Source organism: Macaca mulatta, chromosome 8 (genome assembly GCF_049350105.2).
Source record: "Macaca mulatta isolate MMU2019108-1 chromosome 8, T2T-MMU8v2.0, whole genome shotgun sequence".
Lineage (NCBI taxonomy): Eukaryota > Metazoa > Chordata > Mammalia > Primates > Cercopithecidae > Macaca > Macaca mulatta.
In genome coordinates, this window is record NC_133413.1 from 130,823,392 (window position 1) to 130,837,222 (window position 13,831).

Genomic DNA, 13,831 nt, shown 5'->3' on the forward strand with positions numbered 1-13,831 from the left:
TTATGTGTCAAGCACTATTACAGGTACTAGGGACACAGCTGTGTACAAAATAGGCAACATTTTTTGTGCTCTGGGAACTTAGTCTAGTGAAGGAAGGTAGATAATAAACAGATACTTACATAACATTTCAGGTGATACATGAACACTATTTTTTTTTTAAAGCAAGGAAAAGGTATACAGAGTGAAAGGGTGAGCAGAGGAATCAGGGAAGGCCTCTCTCTGAATATAAATGCCTGAGCAGAAATCTGAAATACGTGAAGAAATAAGCTATGCAGATATCTGGTAAAGAATATCTAGGCAGAGGAAACAGAGTGTGAAAAGGGCCTAAGGGCTGGGCGTGGTGGCTCACGCCTGTAATCCCAGCACTTCTGGAGGCCAAGGTGGATGGATCACTTGCAGTCAGGAGTTCGACACCAGCCTGGCAACATGGTGAAACCCCGTCTCTACTAAAAATACAAACTTAGTTGGGTGTGGTAGCATATGCCTGTAATCCCAGCTTCTCGGGAGGCTGAGGCAGGAGAAATGCTTGAATCCAGGAGGCAGAGGTTGCAGTGAGCCAAGATCGGGTCACTGCACTCTAGCATGGGCAACAAAGTGAGACTCTGTCTCAAAAAAAAAAAAAAGGGCATAAGGCAAAAATGTGCTTGGCAGGCAAGTTAATGGAACAGCACAGGCCTGAGTGGATTGACATAATTAATTAAATAGTAAATAAATAAATAAAGGAAAGAAAGTCAGAAAGTTAACAGGGACCATATTATTTAAGTTCTTGTAGGACACACAGAAATTTCATTTGGAGAAGATAACTGTAGTTGATCTATGGAGAAAAAATTACATGAAAGCAATGGCAGAAGAAAAGAGATCACAGTGAGACAGTTTTTGGAATAAAACAGGATAGAGTACAGCAGTTTAAAATCAGAGTAGAGGGAGAGATGATGAGAGGTGCCAGAGTTCAGATATACTTTTTTCTAATATATTTTTAAATATGTGTGTGTGTGTGTGTATATATATGTTTTATTTTTTATTTTTTTGGTTGAACAAAGAGGAGTTGCAGATAAGACAATGCCTTCAAACCAGAGCAACAAAAAGAATAGTGATGCTATTAATTGAGATGGAAAACTGGGAAGGAACATGTTGGTTTGGGTGAAGTAGACAAGAAGCAAGACATCTCCAAATGGACTTATTCATTGGAGATGTCTACTAGACACCAGAAAAATTTGCTTAATAGAAATTTGTATATGTGAGTCTAGCATACAGGGAAGGGGTCAAAACTGGAGATTTAAATTTGGGAGGCATTAACATATAGATGATTTTTAAATACATGAGACATAATGCAATCATCTAAAGCATGGGGCCTTAGGCACTTCAAGGATTGGGCCCTGAGGCACTTCCAATTTTTGGTGAGAAGAGCATTGGAGAGTTTAGAAAGCTGAGGATAGCCAAGGGTACTAAGAAAGGGAGAAGAAACAGGGAAACAAGTGAATCCAGGGAAACAAGTGAAGAATGTGTTTCAAGAAGAAAGTTCTCTAGATGAAAATTAGCCTGGACTCCTCAAAAGCTTGAGAAGAAAATAAAAGAAGGATTATTCTAGATTAAGAGACTAAAGGAGCATAACAACCAAAGACAATACATAAACCTAGGTTGCATCCTGGTTCAAAAAAATAATAGCTATTAGAAACATACTTGGGACAACCAGAGAAATTTAAAAATGCACTGAACATTAGACCATCTAATTAAAGTACTGTTTATTTTCTTACGTGTGTCAATGGCATTTTGGTTACATAGAGAGTATCTTTATTTTTAGGAGATGTACGCTGAAGTATTTTGGGTGAATTATAATGGCATCTGCAACGTAGTTTCAAATGGTTTAATAAAAAATATATGATAAAATGTTAACAACTGTATTTAGGTGGAGAGTATAAAGAAATTCATTGTACTATTCTTTGACCTTTTCTGATAGTTTGAAACCTTTTATAAAAAAAGTAAGAAAAAAGCAAAGGACAAACAACTCAGTGGAAGAATTTGCAAAAGACATGCACAGACATTTCACAGAAGAGGAACCTATAAATGCCAATAAATGAAAAGATACTCAGCCAGCCGTATTTGTCATCAGGAAAATGCAAATTGAAATCACAAAGCAAGCATTTTACATCTATCGGAATAGTCAAAATTAAGAAGAATGAACATATCAAGTGTTATTGAAGATGAGGAGTAATGGAAACTCTTGCATGCTACTGGCATGATAAAGACTCAATAATTTCTATGCACCTTAAAACCCAGTAATTCCTGTCCTTTGGGCATACCTTGGAAAAATTCTTCCATGTGTACTAGGAAAATGGCACAAGAATATTGATAGCAACATTAATGTAATATAACATAATGGCAAAAAAACTGGAAACAAACCAATGCTGAGTGTATTCATTTCACCATTATAATTGTTACTATGGATAATTTCCTATAAAATATCACATATTTTTATATACACATCTTTGTATGTTTAATATATTGCACAATAAAAGCTAAATAAAAATGTGATCAATTGCAGCAAATGCTGTTGACAAGTCAACCGGTATGAGGACTAAAAACTGACATCCGGATCTGGCCATGAAGTGCTGGGGTAAATGAGGTCTATCAAAAACTATCTGTAAGCAGAAATCTTCTAGAATGAAAACAACTTTTTATTTTGGAAAAAGGATACAGAAAAGCAAGTCTATTAATCTTATTAGTGAAAATAAGCTTCCCATACCTAGCTAGCACCATATATTTTTCTAGGGGAAATGATTTTTTTAGAAGAGAGGACAAAATTATTTCCCTTAAAAACTCTTCATATGCACGTCATCATGTGAAAGGACACATATAAAAGTGAAAGTTTAAGTCATGGGGCAATTCAGGTTATTTCTGAGTGTTAAAAGAAGGGCTATTAATAATTTTGCTGGGCAGTGGCATAAAATATGCTTGTTCCGGGTAAACTGATCCATATAGTTTTCCTGTTAATAAGCCAAATTCAGTTTAGGGCGCCCATATGGTTTCAGCAAGAATGGAATACAGGATCCTCAGGAAAAATAAAAAGGGTCCTTAAACTCAGCCCTGTCAAACTTCACCAAGATTCTACTCCGGCATGAAAACTACAGTGGTTAATGACAGGTCTAAAATAATACTTACTCAGTGCATGGTACACAGGTTTATGTAATCCCTGAAGTCTTATTGATGCCATAGCGGCAAGTTTGCCAGGTGGCTGCATTTTCCCATCTAAGAGATACCATATTCTAGCAAAAGTGGCCCATTGCTTGGAAAAAAAAAAAAAAAAAAAGAGGAAAAAATAAAGATAATTGTCATTAAAATGGAAATACAGTAATTAAATTAATTATATAATATCACATGTTTTCTACAATTAATGTCAATTTCTTTGAAAAATAACTCTATTGCTAAAGAATTTTTGTTTTCATTTCTATTTCTGGAAAAGGGTTTTTTTTTTTCTAATCATTCTGCAAAGACAAACACAGTAATTATTCCTGCCTGGTTTCCTGTTAGCAATATGACTTATGTTTTGCTATAAATATCCCAAAGATATATTTCCCTTTACATTATGACCTTTTTTTTTTTTTTTTGTATAACACATAATAGAATCTGGAGGGGTAATGAGAAGCTTGTAGGAAAGTAGAAGCTGTTTATGAAGGTCTTCAAAAACATTTATAGATTAGTAGGTACATTATATTGAAAGCTGAGTGGCCAATTGGAAACTGAAGACGATTCGGAAGTTCAGTTCCTGGGGAGAGGAAAATAGAACAGTGTAGTCGGGAAAGTACAGATGGATGATGTGGAATAAATTTCAACTTTAAAAAGTTGCCTCAAATAGTTATCTTTAGGTTACCTCAGGAATAGACCATTGTTTTTACAGTCGTCATCAATGTATTCAAATTCTTAAAAATTCTAGGCCAGAAAGATCTCCACCAGATGCTTTCGCTATGCATATACACAAGAGGCTAAACAATGCTGGAAAAATAAAACGAGGCTAGCTGGTTTTATTTTAAATTTACTTATCACAACCTCAAACTAATCTACATATAAGAAAAAGGCCAGTTTTTGTCCCCATCCATTGTAGACAAATAGTTTGATACTTTGACAGAAAAAAAAAAACAAAAAACTTTAATGAAAAAAATACAAATGCTGGACGATGTCAAATTGCTAAAAAAGTTTTTAAAAGTTTTATTTTACTTCCTGTATTTATCTCATCACAGACAGGCAACAAACAGTCCACGGAAGGAACCACACTTGGAACGGCACTGGGTTAGAGTCATCTTAGACCCATATAACCCAAACTAACTCCTATTCTTCCACCTGAAACCTGGTTCAATCTCAGCCTTCCCTATCTCAGTTGATGACACACCCTCCAGTTGTACAAACCAAAAATCCTTGGGGTAATCCTTGTTTCTTCTTTTGCTGTTGGCCTATATTCAATCTTCAGGAAGTCCTATTGACTCCACCTTCAAACAAAACCTGACCGCTTTCAATACACTCCACAGGATTTCCAGCGTGGTCTCTGCACCATCACGTCTCGCCTGGATTACTGTAATACCCTCCAAACATATTCTTTGCTTCTGTCCTCTACTAACCTCTATTTCTGAACAGTCTATTCTCAACCCAGCAGTCAGAGTGCTCCTTTTGACACCAGGTCAGATCACGTTACTCCTTGGATCAAACCCTCCAAAGTCCCCATTTTACTCAGTAAAAAACCAAAATATTACAACGGCCTACAGTGTCCTATGTGATCCACCTTATTACCTCTCCGACCTGCTCTCCTAATCCTCTTTCCCCCGCCCCACTCCCCAAAAAAAGGGCAGATTGAAAAGAGTAACAAACGAACGACATTAAGTGCTTGCCAGACTGACGACCCTCTTGTGCTTTCCCAAGGCACCTTAGCCGAGGGTCTCGGCTTCCCTGTCGCCCCAACTTCACTACTTAATCTGCCGGAACCAACGCTCTCCTTCTGCCAGTATAATGAACCCCATCAAGCCATAAGAGTCCGAGCTCACCTGCGGCGCCCTAGAGAAACTAGACATGTTTCCCCACTAGCAAGACCGTCAGTCCTTCTCTTAGTAGCCAAGCCGGGTGACGCAGCCTTACTGGCCCGGCGGGAAACGCTAACATCCAAGCAGGACAGTTCCTAACCCGTCCAGCACTTGTCGGCTTCTCCCTCTTCCTCGAGTTTCCTCCAGTCTTCCCCACGGCAGCAATTTCGTCATGAAAGGAGCAGATAATGCAGTTATTTAGGGAGTAACTCCCGAAAATAACTCGTTTGCTGGAAAACTGCGGAAACCCGACGGAGGACACAATTTCCAGCCGACCTAAATGAAGGGAACAGGAAGTGCGTCATAGCGCGCGTCTGTTTGGATGTGGGAGCCGATACCTAAAATTGGGGGGTGATCTCTGAGGAGATGGATCGGTACCTGCTGCTGGTGATCTGGGGGGAAGGAAAATTCCCGTCGGCGGCCAGTAGGGAGGCAGAACATGGGCCAGAGGTGTCGTCGGGTGAGGGTACTGAGAAGCAGCCGGGTAAGCGCTGGGATGAGAAAGGGCGGGAACGGCTTGTGGAGCGGGGAAGAAGTTTGAGTTTGTGATAAAGTTCTGCTGGAGAGGGATCAATATGTAGTTGTCCCACGAAGCTGGGACTCTATCTGGGATAGAGTTAATGAGGGCTGCAAAAATAGCATCTTCATGGAAAAACAGGGACAAATTTGTGGATGCAAGATTCCAGCCCTTAAAAGTTCTTGGCATAGTAAATATTTAACTTAATAAATTTTCTATGCCTTAGTAATGGAATTTCCTGGTTTTTGGATATATATATATATATGCATTTATTATTTCTGCCCCTGTGTTTCACATGCAGATAATACAGACAGGAACAAGATGGACAAATATCTTGCTGTACTAGAATTTACGTCTAATGGGAGGAGATATCCCACATATAAACTAAGTTTTAAAAACAAATGATGAATTTTAAATGATTTTAATTGTTTGCGATTGCACTGCTTTTTGGTGCACCCGTCTAGATTCAATATTGCATTCTATGTATTCATTTGTTTCGATCGAACAAGCATTTTGAGGAGTAGATGTATGTGGTTGTGTATAAGATATTGTGACAGAATTTCCCTTCTCTTTAAAGTTATTCTTTTGAGAGGAATTTTGCATTTGTGCTAACTGGCTGGCATGTACAGATCGGGAGCCTTTTCTATTTTCTCTGCTTGCTTTAGATTTACTGTATTAAAACTTGAACAGATCTTGAGTAGCGTGTAGTACTTTTATGTACAACGTACTGGTCTTGACAGCCTCTGATGGTGAAACTGGAGTAAGTTAGATTATGTAAGTCGGAGCCCTTTGACTTATTCTGTCTTTTCTTTTTCAGACTTCACAGCAGCAAATGTTTATCACCTCTTGAAAAGAAGCATTAGTGCTTCAATTAATCCAGAAGATAGTACTTTCCCTGGCAAGTATAATAAAGTCTTTTCTCTGGCACAACATTTGTACTGGAAATTAACTTAATTAATTTGGACCCTAAGGAATACAAGGAAATACTTCTTTACTGTGTACAAGGCACTGAGTTACAGAGGTAACTAAAGGAGTACAAAACTGAAAAATAGATTACTCCTATCTTCTTGATGCTTGAGTATAAAAAAGTTATGAAAAGTATTCTAGGTTCTCAGCTTGAGTTTTGCTTCTTTTATGAAATTTTCTTGCCTATCTTAGTTCTGTATAAGTAAGAGGAATGTGGCTTTATGAGGATGGTTTTATCCTAAGTAAAAATATGTAAATAATGCTCCCACACTGATTTCCTTACCATTTATTTATTTCTGTTCTTAGCTGTTACTGATTCTCTTAACAGTACTTAATAATTACTAAACACAATCACTTCTTATCTGCTTTGACTTTTTGAAGTATTTTGCTTTTTTGACCAACCTTTACTTTGTAAAAATCTTTCCTCCTTTAGCTTCTATTGGCATTATACAAATGCATTTACTGACTTTGATAGTTATCTTTTTTTTTAATTCCCTCTTCTTGTCCTTTACTGGAGAATGTCCTTTAAACGTTCTAAAAATCGATATGCGATAACAGACCAATACCTAAAAACTGAAGGAAGTGTCTGTCGATGCAAGGAAGGGTCTGCTCCTTTTGATAAATTTGTAGTTCCTGTGACTGTACAATCTGCACCTTTCTCTTCTTTCATTAGAGAACTTCTTGTCTCTTGGTGTCAGCTAATACCGTTGGGGAATGATTTCTAATATGTGTACGTTGCCCTAGCCTATTTTCCAAGGCCTAGTAGTACTCATTAATTTTCAAGTTGGTATAATTTTAGTCAATACTACTATTATTGCAGGAAAGATTTTCTTTCATTTGCACCTCAGATGTATATGTAAAAGAGCTCTTGGGAGTATTCTAGGGGTTCTTATGATAAATTTTACTTTCCGCTTGTGTATTTAGGAGTTTCTTATACACACGGTCCTTGTTTTGGGTGGTAGTGTGGTACTTTATAATTGATTGTGCAAAGCAATCTTAATATAATAATCAGTGAGAAAAATTAGAATTGTCCCATGACCTTTAATATCTTTTGTCAAAACATTAAAAATTCTCTTACTGTTATAAAATTTTAGGGAAGCAAAAAAATAGTAAAAATAAAATTTATTTTGTACACTGTAATTTAAAACCTTAGAAACATTGAGAATTAAAGTGTTTTATTTCTTTGTAAAAGCCTTATCAAGAGTAGTTTGAACAGTGCTTGCCACCTTCGCATCATCACATAACTTACGATACAGAATGAATATCTTTTCTTTTATTGGCGAATTATCATATTCCAGTTGTATCAACTTCCAATGTTTTATTCTTCAATTTTTTTTTTCTTTTTTTGAGACAGAGTCCCACTTTGTTGCTCAGGCTGGAGTCCAGTGACCCAATCATGGTTTACTGCAGCCTCAACCTCTCCAGCTCAAGTGATCCTCCTATCTTAGCCTCCTGAGTAGCAGGGATTGTAGGCATGAGCCACCACACCTGGCTAATTTTTTAACTTTTTGTAGAGGCAGGGTTTCATTATGTTGCCCAGGCTGGTCTTGAACACCTGGGCTCAAGTAATCCACCTGTGTTGGCCTCCCAAAGTGCTGGGATTACAGATGTGAGCCACTGTGCCCGACCTGGACTTTCACTATTGTGAAATATGTCTGAGTTCCTTTAATGTTAAGGTTTTTGCTAGCATCATTTTCTCTGGGACATCTTCACCTTTTTCATCAAAAGGTGTTGGTCACAGCAGTATTTTTAGAATTCTATTTACATTAGTTTGAAGATCGCTTTCAGTGTTAGCACTTTTTATTTCCTTGGTGTTTCTTTATCTCTCTCTTTTTAAAAAATTCCCTCATCCATTTATCCACTTTTCTAAAATATCACATGGATTTACACTGGGAAACCGGGAGGCAACACAATTACATCCTTTGCTACCTGTATGTGAACTGACTGGCACTTGTGCAGTAACCAATCAGTGACATACTTTAAAAGCAGTAACATGATTGGTTACTGATCATGACACACATCTTTTATGTATACAGTGGTTTTGTAGACTGAGAAGCTTGTAATGAAGTCTTAAACTATGCAATTATAGTTAATTAATATACTATGGTAACTGAAATTTAAACCAGGTTGTTGGGGAACTGGTGTTATTTAAGCTATAGTAACTGGAATTTGTGCATATCAGAGCCGTGAGAATAGAAACTGCCTGCACTGAATTTCCTGCATACTAGGATTTTTGATTTCAGTAATATGGCAAGTTTGAGGGACGGAAAGTACATTATGATTATAATTGGGATAAGGGTGAAGAAGTAGGCATGGCTATTTAGAGGATTTTGTAAATAGTTTCAAGGTGTTTGGATTTTTTCCTAATGGTAATCAGTAGCCATTAAAAGTGTTAATTAAGGAAGAGACATGATCAGGTCTGTGCTTTTGAAGTATTCTCCCTGAAGTATAGTAGATGGATTAGAGAAAAGTATAGCTATTTCTGTATAGGGGGATTCTGTAGAAGACCAAATGAGGAATGGGAGAGGCAGCCAGGGTGGAGGAAAATGGATAGATCTGAAGGAAATTATGGGGGTGGAATTCACCTACCTTAGCGTTGAATTGGTATGATGTAGAAGAAGGGAAGGATGAGAAAAGAATCAAGGGTGACATTAGGTTTCTGGCATGGGTAACAGCATGATGGTGGCATTTAGTGAAAAAGGAGAACCAGATTTGGAGGGAATATGACATGTTCAATTTGGAACCTGTTAATAGTTGCCTGTAAGATGTCAAAGTAAAAAGTAAAAATGTAAAAATGTTTTACATGTTTACAATGTAAAAATAAAAAAGTAAAAATGTTTTATAAAAGTTGGATAAGTGTGTCTGGAACTAAAAATGTAGGAGAGGGCTGGAGATATTCGGTTGTTGCAAAAATAATGGCAAAAAAAAAGCAATTATTTTGCACCAGTTAATATAAAGTATAGAACTAATGTATAGATGTCAGGTGAAGCCATGAGAAATGATGGGATTGCTTATGGATAGTAGGAAGAACAGAAAGTCTCAAACTGAATCCCAGTATTTAGAAGAACTGAACACCAGTTTTTAAAAAGAATAAGGAGGAACCAGAAAGATGGGTGCCACAGAAGCCAAGTGTTTTAAAGAGCAAGTAGTCAAATATGTCATCTTTTATTTTTCTCTTATGCTGAGAGGTCAAATAACAACAGCACTAAAAACTGCTAGATTTAGTAACAAGTCAGTTATTGGTGACTTTGATGCGTGTTCTTTCAGTGGCATATTGGAGACAAAAAACAGATTGAAATGCATGTGGAAGGAAGTGGAAAAGTTGATAAGGAAATGGAGACAGTCAGCTGTGGACAGCACCTTCAGAAGTTTATCTTTGAGGAAGAGCTAAGAAAGTGAAGTAGAGATGAATTTAAAGGGACCCCTTTTTAAAAAAAGAAATACTTTGAGAAACACTTGTGTGTATTTAAATGGCAATGACAAAGAACAGACAGAAGGGAGCAGAGTGAAATGCAGGAAAGATAATCAGTGGACTAGATAATAGAATCAGTGGTCTCAGGAGGTTTGGGGGGTAACATTGAATTGGAAGGACAGTGCCTCTTACACGTTAAAGGGGAGGAAAGAGGAAAGACTTAATGGGAGTACAAGTTGAGTTGTATGTTTCCTGAGAGGATGTTATTGGAATTATTACCTGATAGTTTCTATTTTGTTAAGGTGGTAGGGGTCTTCCGCTGAGATTGTTGGAAGAAAGTGGTAATAAGAATTTAGTATCTTACCTCGCTTCCTTCCATTAGTTAAGCCTCAGTTACTACTTTTCTTCTTCCTTTTTTGAGTCCAATTTCTATACATAGCTCTAAATTCTTTGTGACTACTTGACACATACCCTGGGGTGACCCTTAATTTTATATCCTCATATAATACTCTGTTCTCCAAGAAGAGCATCTTCCTTATCTTTAGGCTGGGGTTGCTCTTTAACGCCTCTGTCTCTAGTTGGGCTGAACCAACCTGCATGGTCTTTGGAGAAGGAATTGTTTTCACTAAAATGACTTACATGGTTTTGTGTTACTCAGTGGTAATTGAGTAGCTGTATTTTCAATATCTTTATGGTAGATTGTAATCTGTGTGAAATGATGATTAAAATAATAAAAAATAATAATATGGATTTTGAATTGTGACAAACGAAAACCAAGTATTTATTGTGAGTAAAGAATTTTGCTCTTGAGGTAGATTATTCTATTTGAATTTTTAGCAGAGATTTTTTAAAAGATCCACATATATATGTTGGATAATTATGTAAGATGTTTCAAAAATATGGTCTCTAAATACGGTATATATGCTGTGTCATCTGCTTATTTATGGTATGCCTTTCTAATAAGAAGTGTGATTTTATTTTCAAGCCTGTTCAGTGGGTGGTATACCTGGTTCCAAGAAGTGGTTCTTTGCAGTGCAGGCAATATATGGATTTTATCAGGTAATATAAATTAAAAAATAGCTATTAGTGAATGTCTTTACTAATATAAATAATTTCATGATCGATTATTTAATACAATCTTTTGATTTATTAGTTTTGTAGTTCTGATTGGCAAGAGATACATTTCGATACAGAAAAAGATAAAATTGAAGATGTTCTTCAAACAAATATCGAAGAATGTTTGAGTGCTGTTGAGTGTTTTGAAGAAGAAGATAGTAATAGCAGGGAATCATTATCCTTGGCTGAGTATGCTTATATGTTTTTTGTATTATCATTAAAATACTTAATATTAGACAGTTATTTTAATCCATAAGAATGAAGATTATATATTTTAGCATCTTTACTGAAGAAATTCTAGTTAATTGAAATTTTCGACTCTTCACTTTGGAAGACATAAGGCAATTTGGGCCTTTTATTTGAATAATATTCTTTAAAATGCATGTTTCTTAAGCTTACATAATGTCAAGAATCATAAAAAGTCGTATTTTAATTGACATGTTACAAAAAATTCTGCCTAATATTTTATTTTTGAAACAGGATCTTGCTCTGTCACCCAGGCTGCAGTGCAGTGTTGCAGTCCTGGCTCCCTGCAGCCTTGACCTTCTGGGCTCAAGCTATCCTCTGACCTCAGCTTCCAGAGTAGCTGGAACTATAGGTGTGCACCACCACACCCAGCTAATTTTTGTATATATATATATATTTTTAGAGATATTGTTTCGCCATGTTGCTCAGACTGGTCTCAAATTCCTGAGCTCAAGCAATCTGCCTGCCTTGGCCTCCCAAAGTGCTGGGCCACTTTGTGAGCCACTGTGCCTGGCCAATAATGTATTTTAAAAGCTTGAATAGAAATGTTATTTAATGTTAATAGCTAGCATTCATACCAAAGTATCATTTTCATTTTGCTATTTGAGGCCGAAATATGTGACTTCTTTAATTTATGTGTATTTGCAGCATTTCAGGTACCTTTTAAAATCCATAAAGAGTTTGTGAGGATTATATATACATGACTGAGTTCACGTTTAGGTTTTTTTGAATTGTGGTACAATATGTAAGTTGATCCAGGTGACATAAGTTGTGATAGTAATTTTTCTCTTTCTGAAATATCCCTCCTCTTATAATTAATACCTCTTATTTTAGTCTTTCATGACATTTCATGACACAACTGCTCTTATTGTAGTAGTCACATATTATATCTGTAAGTAGCTGTAGACTTAAAAAATTTCATTTTCCTTTTTCCAGATCATATGTGTTTGTTCTGATTAATAAAAGGAGACCTTTCAGAACCAGAGAAATATCACTGAACCAAGGAGATAGACTTTATTTACACAATCTTAGGCCGGTCATGTAACTTCTCTGGTCCTTTGTTTTCTCATCCGTAAAGTATTGAAGTACTTTTAGGTGATTTCTCAGGTGCTTTCATTTACCCTTAAAAACTCGTATCATGCCATATGTTTTCCTACCACTATTAAAGTATAAACGTTTCTGATAAGTGACCTAATAATTATTTCCACAAGAGGGAGCCTGAAAACTAGAGTTTACGTAAGATGCCTTAAGTTTCTAAGATGATGGTGGGTTTATAATAAAGGATTTAAGTACCTTTATGCTATGTAATAAAAAATTGTATCATATAGATAAAACTAATCCATTTTGAAGGATCTGAGGAGGGCATCATATTCTTTAGTCAAGACTATTAAATACCATTCAGAGAAAAATCATGTCCTTTTTTATTAAACACTTAGCATTTTCTTACTTTTAAGATTCAGAAAAATGGCTGGGTGCAGTGGCTCATGTCTGTAATGCCAGCACTTTGGGAGGCTGAGGCAGGCGGATGACTTGAGCCCAGGAGTTTGGGACTAGCCTGGGTACCATGGCAGAACCCTGTATCTACAAAAAATAAAAAAATTAGCCAGGCATGGTGGCGTGTGCCTGTAGTCCCAGCTATCCCAGCTATGCAGGAGGCTGAGGTGGGAGGATCACCTGAGCCTGTAGGATTGAGGCTGCAGTGAGCTGTGATCATGCCACTGCACTCCACACTGGATGACAGAGTGAGACCCTGTCTCAAAAAAATCCCCAAAACCAAAAATAAATAAATAAATAAAAGATTCCAAAAAAATGTTTGGTCTGTTATGATTTATATTTAATATGCTAGTTATAATTTAGGGAGTTTTATTCCCTTTGTTTGTTTGTTTTTGGGGTGTAGGTAAGAACTTGTAGTCAGAGTTTGAATCCTAGCTTCTGTACACACTAATTATGTAACTTTAGGCAAGTTATTTAAAGTGGAGATAATAATAGTATTATAGTAGTACCTCCTGGAATTGTCATAAAGATAAAATGAGATTATACATCTAACCTGTTTGTGTCTGTGCAACAATCTTTTTAGTTACTAGTACCTATTATGATTATATATAAATGTATTTGTGGGTTTTTTTCCCCCTAACTTACCCTTTTATTTTAGTCTCTATGAAGAAGCTGCAGAAAATTTGCATCAGTTATCAGACAAGCTTCCTGCTCCTGGTAATATTTTATGACTATTTTCAATAATTTGTATCTTATCTTATTATACTTTTTATGAATAAGTGATAAATTTATTCTTTATGTTAGTGTTCTCACTTTAATCTTTAAATTAAAAATTGCAAAACAATTTATAATTGAAGTTGATACCGAATGTACTCCATTAGAGTACATTACTGAGATGTAGCAGTTCTTTTCATTGTTTTCATTTAGTTAGGCGAAAATTAAATAACTATCTCTGTTTAGTTATTACTGAAGAAGAATCTTTCTACTACAGACTGTTGTTTTTCAGAGTATGTT

At 36.2% G+C, this 13,831-nt stretch overlaps 2 protein-coding genes across 2 annotated transcripts in view; one reads left to right on the forward strand and one right to left on the reverse strand.

Moving 5' to 3' along the window:
• MRPL13 (mitochondrial ribosomal protein L13) overlaps nucleotides 1-5,172 on the reverse strand; it is a 49,487-nt gene extending 44,315 nt beyond the window's left edge. Inside the window, 2 exon segments of the mRNA NM_001258083.1 lie at nucleotides 3,160-3,283; nucleotides 5,031-5,172. Of these exon segments, the coding sequence (NP_001245012.1) occupies nucleotides 3,160-3,283; nucleotides 5,031-5,057 (151 nt within the window). The 5' untranslated portion in view covers nucleotides 5,058-5,172.
• Nucleotides 5,163-13,831, forward strand: part of MTBP (MDM2 binding protein) — a 79,222-nt gene continuing 70,553 nt past the window's right edge. The window contains exons 1-5 of the mRNA XM_001098134.5: nucleotides 5,163-5,550; nucleotides 6,401-6,481; nucleotides 10,947-11,020; nucleotides 11,115-11,266; nucleotides 13,476-13,534. Coding sequence (XP_001098134.4) covers nucleotides 5,433-5,550; nucleotides 6,401-6,481; nucleotides 10,947-11,020; nucleotides 11,115-11,266; nucleotides 13,476-13,534 — 484 coding nt within the window. The 5' untranslated portion in view covers nucleotides 5,163-5,432. The remainder of the gene's footprint in view (nucleotides 5,551-6,400; nucleotides 6,482-10,946; nucleotides 11,021-11,114; nucleotides 11,267-13,475; nucleotides 13,535-13,831) is intronic.